Source organism: Camelina sativa, chromosome 11 (genome assembly GCF_000633955.1).
Source record: "Camelina sativa cultivar DH55 chromosome 11, Cs, whole genome shotgun sequence".
Taxonomy (NCBI): Eukaryota; Viridiplantae; Streptophyta; class Magnoliopsida; order Brassicales; family Brassicaceae; genus Camelina; species Camelina sativa.
Window position 1 is genome coordinate 35,587,922 of NC_025695.1, and position 18,194 is coordinate 35,606,115.

At 42.6% G+C, this 18,194-nt stretch overlaps 1 protein-coding gene and 1 long non-coding RNA gene across 2 annotated transcripts; one reads left to right on the forward strand and one right to left on the reverse strand.

The window, feature by feature from the left end:
- Positions 65–5,634, forward strand: LOC104725232. The gene is made up of 3 exons (XR_002034230.1): positions 65–1,029; positions 1,312–5,029; positions 5,174–5,634. It is a non-coding gene; the product is annotated as an uncharacterized LOC104725232 (long non-coding RNA).
- LOC104728652 lies at positions 11,596–11,946 on the reverse strand. Its single transcript, XM_010447605.1, has one exon. It carries the CDS (start codon positions 11,944–11,946, stop codon positions 11,596–11,598), a length of 351 nt encoding a protein of 116 aa, XP_010445907.1.

The following is an 18,194-nucleotide window of genomic DNA, read 5'->3' on the forward strand; positions in this document are numbered from 1 at the left end:
CACTTTATTTATAGTTAAAAGCTGTTTGCAATTTTTTTTTGTTTTCTTGTTTTATAACCTTCTATCCATGTTTTTCTAATTTATTCGCACAATTATTTTCTTCACGACATTCAAAATTAAATCAGACATCTTAGTTTAAAAAACGAGACACAATTCTACGTTGTCGCAGTGTATGATGTGGCTATTTTCTACATCCTCCTTCTGTTTTTTTTTCTAGTTATTTAACAAAATTAAAGACATGTTATTCTGATTCTCGCATGTCTTTGTTCAGTTTGAAATATTAAAATTTTGGTATTTTTATCATTTTATGTCAACTAAAATTTATTTATTTTCTTTACAATATTGTCTTTTGATGCATTAAGCTTTTCAGAGATAGGAAAATGTTTCCCTACATCATGTTTATTTTCTTCCAGAGCTAATTCCAAAACTAATATGTTAGTTTGTCATGGTAGTAGACTAGTAGCTAGAGTCGGTCCAGAAAAGAAGCAGACTAATAATGAGCTTGCGGTTCTTATTTTTATGAGATATTTTGGAATGTAAACGTTTTTCAAACATATAATTTGTTAACTATGTATTTATTATAGAAATTTCAAAATTTTAATATGTAGGTAATTTTCTCTTTCCTCCTCTAATACAACATGGAGGCTCGATAAATTACAATATCAGATCAAAAGAAAAGGAAAAAAAAATTTTGAAATCGAAAGAAACAAAAATGAAGAAACAAAGCTAAATCAAACCGGAGAAAAAGTCGGACGAATCACAGCGAAAGAAACATAGGTGGACTCATCAAAGATAGAGCCAAATAGTCTCCCTGTCGAAGCTGAGAGATCGTCAAAACAGAGCCTATCAAACGTATTAAGGAAGTTACCAGTGCTGGAGCCATAGCTAGCTACTATTGGTAAGGAAGAGAGGAAGCACCACTAGAGGTCTAAACTGAAAGGCTTAAAGGGAGAGAAATCTATGAACCCTCTCACAATTCCGGTGAAAAGCGCTGAAATCGAAGATGTTAAGCAGAAAAAAACTTTTGAGGTCGCTATGATATAAGTTTTGTTTATCACCATAACTTACAAAAACAGAAAAAAAAAAAAAAACAAAAAAAGAAGAGAGAAAGTAGTACTTGTTATATATCTTTACATTATTAGGATATGAAAACTAAATTTTATTAAGACACATGTTTAGATATAATTTTGTTTAAATGAACATATTAGATCTTTTTCTATTAATGGCTACCTTAACTGGACTCTTAGTTGGCAATTAGTCATATTTCAATACTATATTACTAATTTCAATTTTGTCCCTTTTATTGACTAGGTGGTGAAGTGTACATGTTTATGGCAGCGATTGAAGGCGATTCTAGGGTTTTGGTTGGGAAAGATCATGACGCCACGATGGTGGACATTGGGGGGAGGGTTAGACCGCTAGGTGATCCACCTGTTGTGCCTCGTTCGTGGGTGCAGAAGGTAGTTGGTAATAATGGACGATGATGCCAATTCCGGAAGATGTCATGGATGATGTGTTTGTGTCAGAGAGGTTGCGGTTGGAGTTTTCGAATGGGGATGATGGGGAACCAGTCATTACGATAGGTGACAAGATTTTGACAACGATGTATGGGTTATAGAAGAAATGTATGTTTGTCAAGGTGTTAGGGTGGCACATCTCACTCCCTGTTCTGAACCGAAAACTTTGAGAGATGTGTAAACCTAGTGGAGCAATGTTTGTTATGGATCTCCCCCATCAATTCTTTAAGTGTATGGTTTGAGAAGGAGGAGGAGTATCTGGCAGCGCTTACAGGGGATCCATGGAGAGTGTTTGGTAACTACCTCATTGTCCAAGCTTGGACCCTGGAATTTGGTCCTTTGAAGCACGAGATTGTTACGATTCCGGTGTGGGTCCATCTCGTGAACCTCCATGTGCACCTTTATCAGAAATCGATTTGGGAATTTTAAAGGGTTTGGGGAAGCCACTTAAGGTGGATTTCACCACGTTACACTTCGAGAGAGCACATTTTGCTCGAGTGTGTGTTGAGGTAAATCTGCAGCTGCCGCTCAAAAGGTCAATGTTGATCAACGGGCAACATTATTTTGTAGCATATGAGGGTTTAACGAACATTTGCTCTGCTTGTGGCATGTATAGAAATTTAGTGCATAATTGCCTGCAAGTCGTTAGGGAGAAGGCCCCTCTTGTGTATGTTCTAGCTACGGTTGCTACTCTAACTGCAGGTCGAGTGTCTCCAGGATTGGAGGATGGTTTCACTGTGGTAAGAAACATGGGAAGAAGAGTACACTCTTTAGCTCAACCTTCTTTTCTGGCGGCAGGAGCAGTGAGAAATACCGGAGGTAATCCTAACCGGGATACTTCGATGATCGGAGATCCTGCATTAATTGAGGTTTCAAATAGTTTGGGAAATTTGGAGGTGGATTTGGTAACTGATACGGTAAGGCAAGTTGGGGATTCGATAGTGGGGAGTAAGGAAAGTGAGAATATTCAAAATTGAGTAGGGAATAAGGAAAGTGATAATATTCAGAATCGAGGGATCTCAGGGAAGAGTGCTGCCCAAGGGAAGCCGTTGGTGTTTGGTGCTTTGTTGGAAGTAAAGAATGATAGTGGTCATGAAGGACATGCTCATCGAAGGCCTATTAAGCATAAGGCCTCAACGATTAACGGGCCGAAGCCCAACTCTTCTAAATTTTCTCAGCCTACTCGTGGTTTAGTGTTTAGCCCGATTGGGGGGGAAATCAGAAGTTTCGGTGAATCGGAAACAACTGAGGGTTGATGATGGTGGTGTCGGGAGAGCCGGTGTCCCTTTTCCGGTGGAGAGAGCAGATAAACCGGTCTTGATGGGATTGGGATTGGGTAATTTGGAGAAGAATGAGAATGTACGTTTGGGTTTGGGAAAGCTGCCTTTATCTACGGGAATTGATTCTTTTAATGGATTGTTAGAGAATGGGAAGGAGAATCGTTCCGATTAGCGGTTCTTCCCGGTAGTTCTAGTTATTTTAACAGAAGGGTTGATGAGTTGCATTCTTAAGTTCAAGGGATATGTCAGTCGATGCTCGCATCATGGATTCAGCAATGCTTCTTTACTAAGCACCCTCTACCGCGGTGTAGTCTTTAAGATACAGATGTTGCTGGACACCGCCAACAATGGGAGCTTAGTCAATAAGGATGTTGACGAAGGTTGGGCACTCGTGGAGAATTTGGCCCAATTTGACGGGCATTATAACGAAGACTATGATCGCACCATCCACTCTTCCGGTGAGTACGATGCGAAGTACAAGAGGGACATGAAAGACCTTAATGACAAGTTGGACAAACTCCTTCTAAGCCAACAACAACACGTCAACTCTGTTTCCGAGGAATAATAGTTTCCGAAACAGGATGGGGAGAGTATTCAGCTTGAGGATGTAAACTACATCAACAACCAAGGAGGTTACAACAAGGGATACAACAACTACAAACCGAACCAAAATTTCTCCTACCGTAACCCGAATGTTACCCATCTGTAGTTCAAGGGAACCAAGACCCGTCGAAGCTTTTTGTACAATACAATCAAAGTTATGCTCCAAAGCAACACTACTCCGGTGATTATCACCAGCCAATGGCACCACATGGCTTTCCCTTACAACAGGGACCACCAAACCCGCCTCAAGAGGCTGACCTACAAGGTTTGATCCAAGGCCAGGCATCGACAATGCCAAACGGTTTGCAGGGATGAGCAACAAGATAGTTTATGGGTATAACGACCTCAATGCTAAGTATGACTCTGTGAATACAAAGTTGAGGTATCTGTAAGGCCAAACCGTCATGCAACCAGCTCTGAAGCCTGGCCAACTACCAGGTAAATCTGTTTAGAACCTAAAGGACTATGCAACCGCACATGCCATCTGGATTCATGATGTAGCTGACTACTTCACCAAGGACAGTGACGATCATGATGTGGAAGATATGGATCACAGTCAGATCTATGAGCAACAATACTGCTTATCCGAGTATCAAATCGATAAGCCACACGATCACCCCGATCGAGCTGACGATCGACTACCAACTCGTGAATTACTGACTGACGCATCACTCGACGCTGAGCCCGAAGCCTTACCTGATGATCATGATCGGATAGACCATCGAGCAAACATTCATATGACAGATCGATCACAACCTCCTGCAACCGAGGAAGGTGAATTGGAGAAAATATTCAGAGCAGCACTTGACATTCAATTAGAACCACTTGCAGAGCGTATATCTAACCGGGAAGCCCCCGCTCCTAAGTTCTTGCCGCCACATGCTCTTAGAGAGGAAAATTTCAAAGAGACAGCTCAGTGGGAGATAGCAGCAAAGGAAGCCGTTAGGGAAATTGGGAATGCAATCCTAAAGAGTTGAGTATGTTTAGATACAGATCTGAAGATCCAAGAGAAACTAGAGGACCCTGGCTCTTTCACACTTCCATGTTCACTAGGTCTTCGAATTTTCACCAGTTGCTTGTGTGATTTAGGAGCTTCAGTTAGTGTCATGCCTATTTCAGTTGCCAAAAAGATGGGTTTCAGTAGTTTTAAACTCAGTAGCCTCTACCTTGTCCTAGCTAATAGAACTATTAGGCACCCGTATGGGGTTCTGGAGAATTTACCTCTCAGGGTTGGAAGAGTGGAAATCCCCACCGATTTCGTAGTCCTAGACATGGATGAGGAACCAGAAGATCCACTGAACCTTGGAAGGCCATTCTTGGCAACAGTTGGTGCGATAATCGATGTGAAAAAGGGACAAATAAACATTGAACATGGAGAGCACTTCAAGATGAAATTTAACACCAAAAGCAGAAATAAAGAAAGGCTAACTATCAATGGTGAGGTCTTCTCCATTCAAGTGCTACGAGCACGAGCTGTCTTCGCTGTAGAACCAGGAAAAGAATCACTGAACATGTCTGTTGCATTGGAGAGGATCCTTAAACCTATCTATTCCAAATACAATGCTTGAAAAGAATGAAAAGTCAAGCTAAGTGACTTTAAACAAGCTCACTTAGGAGGAAGTATCAAAGGTATCTTTTAATTTCTTTTTATTTAAGTTTAAGACATTTTTACCATTTGATTTTAATATCTTTCTGGCTTTATTTCGGATTTAAAATAATTTATATTTGTTTAAGTATATTCTCATATTAAAAAAATATATATATGTTTTGGAGAACCCGAGGTGGAACCTGAATACGTACTCGAGGCGCCTAATTGTGTTTATGCTCGAGTGGCGAGTGAAGTCCGAATTCCCCAAACCTCTTATCCCACTCTTGGAGAAACCCTAGCAGCTAGATCCTCTATTTAAAGGAATTCAAACCTCTCCTCTCCTGCATCACAAAATTGATAAGTCAGCTCTCAACCCTAAAACTCTTTAGCTTCCAAGTTTCTATTTTCTTTCTAAGGGTCGAGTTTTCTTAGATTTTTGGGGAACTAACCCTATTAATCTCGAGTTTTAGTGTTCTTTTCTTTTTTCAAGGATTCATCTATGGCTCCCAAGATCAAAACCTACAAGAACAAGGGCACCTCATCTACCTCCGCCGCTGCCAAAACCAGAGAAGGAGGTGACCCTGCAATGCGAGGATGACACGGTTTGACCTAGGAACATCGGTCGATGCCGTGTGGAGGTGTCGGTCGATGTAACTAGGGTTTTTGTGCAATGTCGAGCATGCATCGCTCGATGCAGTGTGAGTGTCGGTCGATGCAAGTGAACCTTGCATCGGTCGATGCAAGCTTGTGTCGGGCGATGCGACCCCAATTGGTGTTGGTCGATGTTGATGTCTGGTTTGTGTTTGGTTATTGATTGTTGTTTGTTGGTTAAAGATATCTCAATTTCTTGTGTGTATAGCCCAATAAATGGGAGGATTGCCTCACTGAGTTTTTATAAAATACCCACGCATCTCATATGTGTTGTGGTGCAGGTAAAGGAAAAGTGTGATCGTGGAATCAAGGCGATGAAGAGGAGGATGTTCTAATGTCTCGTTGATTGTGGTCTAACTTTTGTTAGGTTGTTAGAGATGAGTTATTAAAGCATTGCTAGGTTGCTGGTTTAATGTTTTACGTCGCTGTTAGTTGGATTGAATTATTGGATACTAATTGTATATTTATTGATATTTGGTTTAATGGTATCATTTGGTTATTTCTGCTGTTGGTTGTTTGTGGTTAAGTGGCTAGTGGGTATGAGACCACTAGTTTAGATTACTATTATTTATTAATTATTATTATAAAAAAACGGGTCGGGCCGTTTCTGTTTGGTATCAGAGCTCTTACGGTTCTTGGTTTGGGTTCACTAGGCTTTGTGTTGTAGATGTTGTGGATTGCATGCTTTGGTTGATTATGTGAGTTTGTCAATTGTGTGTGGCATGGAGTCCTAGAACATCCCCGTCGAGCCTACAGTATGATTCCACGGTGAGTTTTAGTTTTGTGTTCTATTGAGTTTGCTTGCTTAGCCTTCTATTCATGGTAGTGCAGATGGTTAGATGTGGTGCGGTTGCTGGTAGTGGACGTGGATGTGGTTGTGGACGCGGATGTGGTTGTGGTAGGGGCAGAACCCCAGCGGTTAGTGATACCGTGGATCAGAGTGTGACAACAGAGGGTGTTGGTGAGTCGCAGGGCTTCCAGGAGGGGTCCATGAGTGTGGTCGGAGGTATTGATAGGACCGTAGGCGCTGAGGGAGTCGGTGTGGGCGGTGTTGGTGCCGGGTTGGCCAGTGATGCTAGGGTTTCGGGTGCGGGAGTCCGAGCAGTTGGAGCCCCTGAAGGTGGCATTGATTTTGCAGGCTTGTTGACACAACTGTTAGAGCGGATACCAGGACTGGTACCGACTCAGGCACAGGTAGCACCGGCAGTGGCGACGGAGGTGCAACAACCAGTGGCTGCGGATGTAGGAGTTTATTCTCGTTATATTAGTATGCTGAGGGAGATGAACTACAATGGTACCGAACAATTTTCAGGTGGTACTGATCCTAGTGTTGCTGATGCGTGGAGGATGAGAGTGGAACATAACTTCCAGTCTCTCAGATGTTCTAAGGAGTTTTGGGTGGACATAGGGGTCCACAACCTGATTGGTGATGGACAATTTTGGTGGAGATCAGTGGCTGCTAGGAGAGTGCAGAGGGAGATGTCTTGGGCTGACTTCGTCAAGGAGGTGCAGTTCTTTCAGCTATCTCAAGGGACTCAGTCAATGCGGGAGCTGGACTTGGAGTTCACTCGAATTATGATGTATGGGGGTAAGGCGATGGAGTCTGAGGAGGCACAAATCAGGAGGTTTATGAGGGCCCTTTGTGAGGATTTGAGGGTTCACTGTAGAGGGTGGAGCTATGCTACGCGTGCAGAGCTGGTTGAGACTGCAGCAGAGATTGAGGAGGACATTCAGGCACAATCAGTGGCGGTTAATCCAACAATTCAGCCTAGGAAGGCTCAGGATCATGGAGGTTCTAGCAAGCGTGGCAAGCCAATGCAGGGAACTAAGAGGAAATGGGAAGCTATGCTGAGGCCGAGTGGTGTTGGGTGTTTTGGATGTGGTAGTATGGGCCACAAGGTGGCTAGCTGTCCCTAGAGGAACCTGGGCACATCAAGCCTAAGTGTCCAACGGTTGCGGTTCGTGTATGCTATCATTGCAGGGAACCTGGGCACATCAAGCCTAAGTGTCCCAAGTTGCAGTAGATGGTAATGGCAGCGGTGCAACATATAGTGCAGTCGGGAGTGCAGCAGGTGGCACAGATTGAACATGCGCCACATGTAATGACCCCGAACCATCCTATGGCCGGAACCACCTGAACGGCCCTGGGACGCTACTTTAGAAATAGTCACAATCCGGCCGAGGTTCAAAAACCCATTTTTAACCTTAGCTAGTCCATCAGTGCTATTTCCACCACTTTAGACACCACTTAGGCTTTGCAACCCTTGTGATGCCCAAGCGTTGAGCCAACCTGGACAAAATCATTATCAGTCATTGCTCATATTCGAATATAAAACCGAGACTTTCATTAATAAATTGAAGAATCTTTGTTTAAAACCTTGTGTCTTTTGAAAGCCTCTTACACTTGTGTGAAACTTGCTTGAACATTGTAGCATCTCCAAATTATTGAACTTAACTTGAACTTCAATTATCTTCCTTATGGAACTTAAATGCTCGCTCATGGTAACTATAAACTCGGGTTAACACTTCATTTTTCCCAATCTTTCGTTTAACCCGAATTGTTTTCCCTACCCTTGAACCCAAACCTTTTCTTTCAAGCCTTGTTATGATTTGTTGAGTGAGGCCTTTTCAGTTTTTATAGTGCTATAGATTGTGAAACCTTGAGAGTATTGAGAACGACAGAGAACTGGCTCTTGTTTTAGCTAAGTTTAGAACCATTTGAACTAGCTAATAGAATCGGTTTTGAAAGATAGGTGGTTAGCATGTTTACTTGGGGTTGGGTTGAGGATCAAAAGAGAAATAAAAAGAAGAGAGTCTCTAAGATTCAGATTAATTAGCTTTAAGGCTCTAATTAAATAAATAAAAAAAAGAGAGAGAAAAAAAAATATAGGAGTATAGCAAAGAATGAAAAAAAAAGGGGGTTGTAAAAGAGAGCTAGCTGTTCAAAGTTAATAACTAAAAGAGGGTTAAGATCAAGGGTGTTAGCGGTTTATGTTTTTAGGTGCTAAATAAAAAAAAGGAATGAAAAGAGGGTAGATCATCAAGAGCTAAGCTTTGTATGCCCCAAATGTTCTCAGTCTTAGATAGTCTTCACAATTGTCTAGCATTCTGATAACAGGTTTTTCACCCACTGTATCAATTCCCTATGCAGTTGTAGTACAAAGGTTTATCAATCCAAATTTTTGTTTATGCTAGCAGGAAGGATGCAATCAGAACAATGCAAGTCAAGCCAAGCAATAATGGGGTTTTTTCTAACAATCCTAAAATAATAAAAGAAAATAATATAAACAAGGAACCACACGACCTAAGCACTCGATACAAGCATTCGAGTACAGGATCGGGTGGGGTGATCGAGTAAGCAAAGAAGGTATGAACAACTCGAGGGGTTACTCGAAGCAGGTGATCGTGTACCTGTTCGGGTAAGGGATCGAGTGATGAATAGAAATGCAAGCAATTAAAATACGAAAGCTTCTAAGGATGGGGAAATCGAATCCTAAGTATTCCTAACCAGTACAGATGTCCTACATGCCTCAAGCAAATATTTCCTAGACAATGAATCTCTAAAATCTTGTTTAAACACTCTCGTGATAGAAACAATCAACCTTGATCACTCCCCTACCCAACTCTCGTAGGAGAAACATGACCAAGCATGCATTAAGATCCGATTCATTATTGTCAGTAAACCCCTTACTCATCTAATCTCTTAGGCTAAGTGAGTAAACCTCTAGCATTGGTTGATTCAAGCATCTCATCTACACCTCTCGGTGGTAAAACACCTTAGATCTAATCTCACCCTCTCGGTTTGTTGACAGCATTAAGAACACCAATCTATAAGGAAATCTATTAAACATATACAATCAACTAAGACATCCTAACCGATCAAGAACACAAAATCATCTATCCCATCCCTAGAAACTTTACTACACTACTCGGAAATCATAGCAGGAAACATCAAAGCAAATATAAACAAAAATTGCATTATATTAAACGATAAAGCAGAGGGATAAGAGTACAAGATAGAAATCTAAAGAAATGATAAAAAGTTATGAAATAAAATCTAAAACAAAAGGGAAAAGTGTTTGAGTCGCTCAGTTCTCTCACAGAAGCTCTCGCTCTCTGGTTTGAGGGTCTGCGGTGTGCTCATTTGCGAGGAAGGAGAGGAGGGGTTTATATATGGAAACCCCTTTGACCTAGCTTCCCAGACCTGCCCGAGGGTCTACTTGATGGGGTACACGAGGATGAGGTAGAGTTAGTCCTTGGGTAGATCTTCGGGTTGGTCTTCATGCTCTTGGATCCTCATTGATCGTGTTGGGGTTCGGACTCGTTCTTCCAGCTCGATGGCTCCTTCGGGTACATCTTTGGGTTTGTCCTTGTTTTTCCCCATTTTAGGCTCTTAAGCACCTGTTTTCATCCAAAATATGCAAATGCAAAAATGCAACACCCTAAATGGCCTAAAAGTGAATTCCTACAGTTAATGACCTAAAAATGCTAAGTTATGGGTATGAATAATGCAAAATATGGACAAAAAGGATGCTAAAAACATGTAAATTAGAGAGTTATCAGACCCCCAAACTTAAATCTTGCTAGTCCTCTAGCAAGGAAGTAGGAGAGTGCGGTTTGAAAATAGGGACTCATAACCTTTATATACTAAGCGAAGGATTCAAGCTATAGTCCTTAAAGATAGTTTAATGGTGCTAAAAGCAATCAACATACTTACAAATATTTTTCTATGCTTATTAGCATACATCGATCTAGTTCAACCTCCAACTAAAAGTAGAGAACATCTCTTTCACATTCAATTAAGTTTTTGGCGAATTCTTGCAAATGGAAGGTGAATCAAGCTCAATCGGTTTCAAGGGCAAGACTTTTTAGTAAGGTGGTTTCAAGCAAATTCTTTGGGTGGTTTTCTCTCAAAAGAAGGAATGTTAGAAAGTTGTGAAAACTATCTACGATTGAGAACAATTTGGGCATACAAAGCTTAACTCTTGATAATCTACCCTTTTCTCATTCACTTTTTTTTTTAATTATCAAACCCCTTAGAATTACACTACCCACATCCTTGATTTTAACTCTCTTTTTTTTACTCCCTAAGGTTTAAACTTTAAACTTCTAGCTCTCTTCTCTCTTTTTTTTTATTTTTTTATTTTTTTCTTTCTTTGCTAAACTCCTAATATGTATATATATTTTTTTTTTCTTTCTTTCTAGGAGACTATAGCAAGATTTTTTCTCTTTTTTTTACTTAGAGACTTAGAGCTAATTGATTCTAACCTTAGGGACTTCTTTTTTTTTCATTCCTCAACCCAACCCCTAAGATGTGTATGCAACAATCCTATATGAAACAAATTAGACTCAATCCTAATATGTAAATGCAACTACACGAACACTCTCTTTTTTTTTTTTTTTTCAAAAAAAATTTGGGTTTTGCAATGCACATAGATGCGGACTCAAATGAATAAAACTAGCATGCAAATATTTGAAATAAGAAAATTAAGAAAATAAAACACAAAGTTAAAAATATTCTGGACCCTCCCCCAAACTTAAATTATATAGGCTCTGTGTACATAAAAGTTGGAAAAAGAATCCAAGAATCACACAAAATGAAATAAACTAAATGCAATGTTATTTACAAAGATTGGATGAAAGTGGTACCTTATGGGTTGGTGAAGAAGGAGGTTGCAGCAGCCTCCATACTCACCAACGTGTAGCCAGGGTCGTCTCCGGCTTCAGCAGGTGCCGGTGTTTGCTCGTCACAGAGCTCGGTGATATGCACGGACGACTTACTCGGACCAGCATTCGAGGGGTTGATCGAGGGGGGTATCGCGTAGCTCATCGGGTAGGGGAAAAGGACTTAAGAGAGAAAAGACTTTAAAATTTAAATTATATTTACAAACCTGCCTTTGGGATTTCCTCCCAAGTGATCTTGTTTATAGTCTCTAAGCTTGACTTTCAGTTCATCTCAGACTGGCGCGGGATCGACAAGACGCAGAGATGATCCCACCTCTGTGCTCTCATTTGCCATGTATTTCTTCACTCTCTGCCCATTCACAGTAAATTCAGTCTCATCCTTACCTAGCAAAGTCACCGCTCCATAGGGCAGAACCTCTTTAATTTCAAAGGGTCCTGACCATCTTGACTTGAGCTTCCTAGGGAATAGCCGAAGCTTTGAGTTGAACAAAAGGACTTTGTCTCCAGCTTTCAAATCCTTGTGTCGGATCTTCTTGTCATGAAAAGCTTTCGTTCTTTCCTTGTAGATCCTCAAATTATCATAAGCCTCCAGCCGTATCTCATCGAAATCGTGGAGATTCATTGCTCTCTTCTCTTGCGCAGTCTTTATGTCTTAATTCAGCAGCTTGGTCGCCCACATTGCTTTGTATTCAACCTCGACCGGAAGGTGACAGTTTTTTCCGTAAAGAAGCTGGAAAGGGGTCCGCCCAATCGATGTTTTATAAGCGGTCCTGTAAACCCATAACGCATCATCCAGCTTGAATGCCCAATCCTTTTTTGTGATTCCCACAATTCTGGCTAATATCGCTTTGATCTGTTTGTTGCTTACTTCCACTTGTCCAATGGTTTGTGGGTGATAAGCTGTTGCGACTTTATGCTTGACTTCGTGCTTTCTCAACAAGCCATCGAAAACCCTGTTAATGAAGTGGGTTCCTCCATCACTGATCACTACTCTTGGGATTCCAAATCTCGGGAAAATGATGTTTTTGAACATCTTCATTACGACCTTGTGATCATTTGTCGGGCTGGCGATTGCTTCTACCCATTTCGAGACATAGTCGACTGCCACTAGGATGTACATGTATCCATTCGAGGGTGGGTTAAAAGGTCCCATGAAATCTATTCCCCAGACATCTAAAACTTCGACTTCTAAGATTGGCTGCTGAGGCATTTCATTTCTTCGACCTATGTTACCCATCTTCTGGCGCGAATCACATTTTGCTATGAAGAGCTGTGCGTCCTTGAACATGGTTGGCCACCAAAGACCAGCTTGGAGTATCTTTTGGGTTGTTTTGAAGGTGGCAAAATGTCCTCCATAGGCGGACCCATGACAATGCTCTAATACTCCTCGGACTTCCTCCTCTGCTATACACCGTCTGAACAGGCCATCCGTCCCTTTTTTGTAAAGATAAGGTTCATCCCAGTAGTAGTTGTTGACATCCCTGAAGAACTTCTTCTTTCTATGAGCGGCATAGTCCTTAGGAATTTCCCCGCACACCATGTAGTTCATGAAATCTGAGTACCATGGTAGCTCAGCCGACTCGATTGCCATCAACTCGATCGACCTGGTTGATTCGGGGGTCGAGTAACCTATCGTGTGTCTGATCGTGTGGCTCATTTCTTCCAAGAAGGTGATGTGCATCAGTCTTTCTTCGGGCATTGAGTCGTCTATTGGGAGTGGATCTTCGATTCTCATTCTGGACAGATGGTCTGCTACCCCGCTTTCAATTCCTTTTTTATCCAGGATCTCTATGTCAAATTCTTGCAGAAGAAGGATCCATCTGAGGAGCCTAGGTTTGGTGTCTTTTTTTGAGTAAATGTACCGCATGGCAGCATGGTCCGTGTATACAATCACCTTCGAACCGACTAAGTAGCTTCTGAACTTCTCAAACGCGAAAACCACAGCAAGGAGCTCCTTTTTAGTTGTCGCATACCTCGTCTGGGCATCGTCCATGGTTCTGCTGGCGTAGTAGATCACATGGAGCTTTTTATCTATCCTTTGACCCAGTACTGCTCCCATAGCATAATCTGACGTGTCACACATAATCTCGAAGGGATAGTCCCAGTTAGGTGCTTGAACTATTGGCGCGCTCACCAAAGCCTCATTTATCTTGTTGAAGGCGTCTAAACAGTCCTTGTCGATAATAAACTCTGCTTCCTTGCAAAGGAGCCGCGTTAATGGACGTGCGATCTTAGAGAAGTCTTTAATGAATCGCCTGTAGAACCCTGTGTGCCCTATAAACCTCCTGACATCTCTCACCAATCTAGGAGGTTGCAGCTGAACCATTACCTCTATCTTAGCCTTGTCGACCTCTATACCCTTTTCTGAGATCTTGTGCCCTATAACTATTCCCTCCTGGACCATAAAGTGGCATTTTTCCCAGTTTAACACTAGGTTGGTTTCTTCACACCTTTTCAGCACCTTGCAGAGGTTTGACAGACAGGACGGGAAAGAAGCTCCATATACTGAAAAGTCATCCATGAAAACCTCCACCATTTCTTCGATTAAATCCGAGAAGATGGATGTCATGCACCTTTGGAAAGTCAAAGGAGCGTTGCACAGGCCAAAAGACATCCTCTTATAGGCAAAAGTGCCATAAGGGCAAGTGCATGTCGTTTTCTCCTGGTCAGCAGGGTGTATGGGTATTTGGAAAAATCCACTATACCCATCAAGGAAGCAATAGTACGGGTGGTTAGCGAGTCGTTCCAGCATCTGGTCGATGAAAGGCAGGGGGAAATTATCCTTCCTCGAGGCCGCGTTAAGCTTCCTATAGTCAATACACATTCGATGACCTGTTATCGTCCTTGTGGGAATTAGCTCGTCTTTCTCGTTTTTGACGACGGTGATTCCTCCTTTCTTCGGGACGCAATGCACTGGGGCACCCAAGTGCTATCAGAGATGGGGTAGATAACTCCAGCATCAAGCAACTTCAGAATTTCCTTTTTCACCACTTCTTTCAAGTACGGGTTTAGCCGACGCTGAGGTTCTACACTAAAGTACGATTCATCCTCCAGATTTATCCGGTGGGTGCAGAGATCAGGGGATATACCCTTGATATCATCTAGGGTATAGCCTATTGCTTTCCTATAGTTTCTTAATTGCGTGCAAAGCAATTTCAATTCCTTTTCAGGCAGGCTAGAATTGACGATCACAGGATAGGTTGAATTAGGTCCTAAGAAAGCGTACTTTAGCCTAGATGGAAGAGAATTGAGTTCCNCACTTTTGGCGCTTTAGACTCGGACCAATCATCAGTGGTTTGGAGTTGCTGCTCGAGGTTGTGCTCGATCATCCTACTTGATGGGGCGATCGTGTTAGCGTCCGGGTGGGCTGGTGTTGAGCAACTGCACGACATGACGTAGGAGGTGACTACTGACTTGTCCGAACTTCTATTGTCGAGCATCACTCCCTCTCTTTCAGCTTCCCTCATGTCCACACTTAGTTCTGGTTCGATGACTTCTCGATAAGTATCAAGCAGCTCCTTGTAGAGCTTCGTTTCTTGATGCACGAATCCCTCCTTACCATCATTTGTCAGCGCTGTTTGTAAGAAATCTCCGATTGCAATCTCCTCAAATGCCTCCTCTCGCAGTTTTTCTAACTCCTCTATCTAGAAGGTTCGACCAGCTATTGTAGGTTTTTTCATAGTTTCAGATCGATCTTCCCATTTCTTACATCAATCATTGCCCCTGCGGTGGCTAAGAATGGTCGTCCTAAGATAAGCGGATTCCTTGCCCTTGATGCCACATCCATTTCCAAAACCACGAAGTCGGTTGGTACATCTACTCACCCTACCTTGACCGGCAATTCTTCCAAAACTCCGCTTGGCAACCTCGTAGTTTGATCTGCCAGAACCAGTTGAATGTCGGTAGGCTTGAATTTCTCGAATCCAAGAAGGTTGGCTACAATTAGTGGCATCAGGCTAACGGATGCCCCCAAATCGCAAAGGCATCTTCCGAACTTCAATGGTCCGGTCGAGCAAGGTAAGGTAAACGATCCCGGGTAACTCAGCTTCTTAGGTGCAGCAGTCCTCTGGATTATGGCACTGCACTCATGATTGAGTATGACCATCCCTTGTACTTGCTTGATCCGCTCCATCACTGCATCCTTCAGGAATTTCTGGTAAGGAGGTATCAGGGTGAAATCGTCCATTAGAGGCATGCGGAGTTCGAGTTCTTGCATCTGTTTCTCGAACAATGCCTTGTACTTCTCCAGAAGTTCCTTGCGAAATCGTCCAGGGAATGGCAATGGTGGCTTGTAGGGTGGAGGGATGAATTTTCTTTCTTTCTGTTTCTCTCCTCCCAGTTTGCCTGTAGGAGATGGAGTTACCGGAGTATCTACCCGATCATCTATTCGGGTAGTGTGGTCGGGTGCAGGGTCGGTTTGTTCTGGGGAGTGGCTTGGTGGTTCAGCAGAAGTGGCCGGTTCACAGAGATCTTCCCCATCTAAATAATTGCTGTCCTCAGTGATGTTCAGTGGTGCCGTTCGAGGTGGTAGTTGTCATCCAATCCGTAGGGCTATTGCGTGTGCAGACTCCGTAGGGCTTTTTGAGGTGGAAGCCGAGTTATCTGTGAGCACTTGAATTCGAGATCCCAAGTCATCAACCTTTTTATGTAGTTCTTTGAAGTTGGCGGATAGACAGCAGGCGAGATCATCGAATCTTGTATTAATGTGTATTGTGTCGGTCTTCTGATTGAATAGGACTGTGTGCATCAGTGATATCAAATCCACCAATGATGAACTAGATGGAAGCGTTGGGCTATGCATCGGGTTTCAGTAGGACAAGCCTGGATTCGGCTTGTAGTTGTTGTACCCTTTGTTGTAACCTCCTTGGTTGTTGATGTAGTTCACATCCTCTATTTGAACAGTCTCCCCATCTTGTTGTAAAAACTGCTCTTCTTCTGATATTGCATGAACATGCTGCTGCTGGTTGAGGAGCTTATCGAGCATGTCATTGAGGGCTTTCATGTCCCTCTTGTACTTGGCATCTTCCTCTCCTGTAGATCGCACAGTACGATCGTATTCCTCATTATAATGCCCATCAGATTGAGCCAAGTTCTCCACTAGGTCCCAACCTTCATTAACATCCTTGTTGAGGAAGTTACCATTGCTTGCGGTGTCCAGCAACATTTGTATCTTGGGGACCACTCCTCTGTAAAGTGTACTTAGCAATGAAGCATTGTTGAAGCCATGATGAGGACATCGGGTAGTGTATCCCTTGAAACGTTCCCAAGCTTCACTGAACATTTCATTGTTCTTCTGAACAAAGCTGGAAATGTCATTTCGCAGCCTTGCGGTTCTGGAGTTGAAGAAGAATTTGGCCAGAAACGCCTTCTTGCACGCTTCCCGGGTGGTGATGGACTTCTTGTGTAGTGATTTCTCCTAGATGTGTGCTTTGTCGCCCAAAGAGAATGGGAAAATCCTGAGTTTGAAGCCATCCTCATTAACTCCATTTATCTTTGTGAGGCTACAGAGCCTATCAAATTCATCCAGATTATCCAATGGGTCCTCCATTGGCAATCCATGAAACTTGTTGCTTTGTATCATCTGGATGAGACTACTCTTGATCTGGACAGCAGGTGGCACAATGCAATTCCTTCGAGTGTGAGTAGATGGAGCATCCCCTGCTCCTATGTAGGTCCTTGCTTGAGGAGCTGGTGGACCGTTTTGATCGTTCATTGTCTCCTCAATTGTGGGTGGTTGCGGTTGTGGAACTTGTTGTTGACGAAGTAACCTTGGTATGTCGATGTTTTCGATGAATGGACTCAAGTTGTGGCTACCTTCGGATCGTGTTTGCATGCACAAGTAGGTGATCGAGGGTGTACACGAGGGTCAACTTGATCCAGGTGATCGAGTGACGGGTCGGGTGGGTACTCGGGTTGTACCTGAAATGCAAAACGAACAAAAACAAAAGCAAACAAGTCAGATTCCAAACCAATGTAGATAAGAGAACTTGATCTAGCAAGTGCTGAAATCCTAAACGTAGCAAAATTAAATTCAACCGAATGGCAACGACGCCAAATTTATAACAGGTTTTTCATCCAAGGTATCAATTCCCTATGCAGTTGTAATACAAAGGGTTATCAATCCAAATGGTTGTTTATGCTAGTAGGAAGGATGCGATCAGAACAATGCAAGTCAAGCCAAGCAATAATGGGGTTTTGTCTAACAATCCTAAAATAATAAAAGAAAAGAATATAAACAAGGAACCACACGACCTAAGCACTCGATGCAAGCATTCGAGTACAAGATCGGGTGGGTTGATCGAGTAAGCAAAGAAGGTATGAACAACTCGAGGGGTTACTCGAAGCAGGTGATCGTGTACCTGTTTGGGTAAGGAATCCAGTGATGAAANTAAGAGTACAAGATAGAAATCTAAAGAAATGATAAAAAGTTATGAAATAAAATCTAAAACAAAAGTCAAAAGTGTTTGAGTCGCTCAGTTCTCTCACAGAAGCTCTCGCTCTCTGGTTTGAGGGTTTGCGGCGTGCTCATTTGCGAGGAAGGAGAGAAGGGGTTTATATATGGAACCCCCTTTGACCTAGCTTCCCAGACTTGCCCGAGGGTCTACTCGATGGGGTACACGAGGATGAGGTCGAGTTAGTCCTCGGGTAGATCTTCGGGTTGGTCTTCATGCTCTTGGATCCTCCTTGATCGTGTTGGGGTTCAGACTCGTTCTTCCAGTTCGATGGCTCCTTCGGGTACATCTTCGGGTTTGTCCTTGTTTTTCCCCATTTTAGGCTCTTAAGCACCTGTTTTCATCCAAAATATGCAAATGCAAAAATGCAACACCCTAAATGGCCTAAAAGTGAATTCCTACAGTTAATGACCTAAAA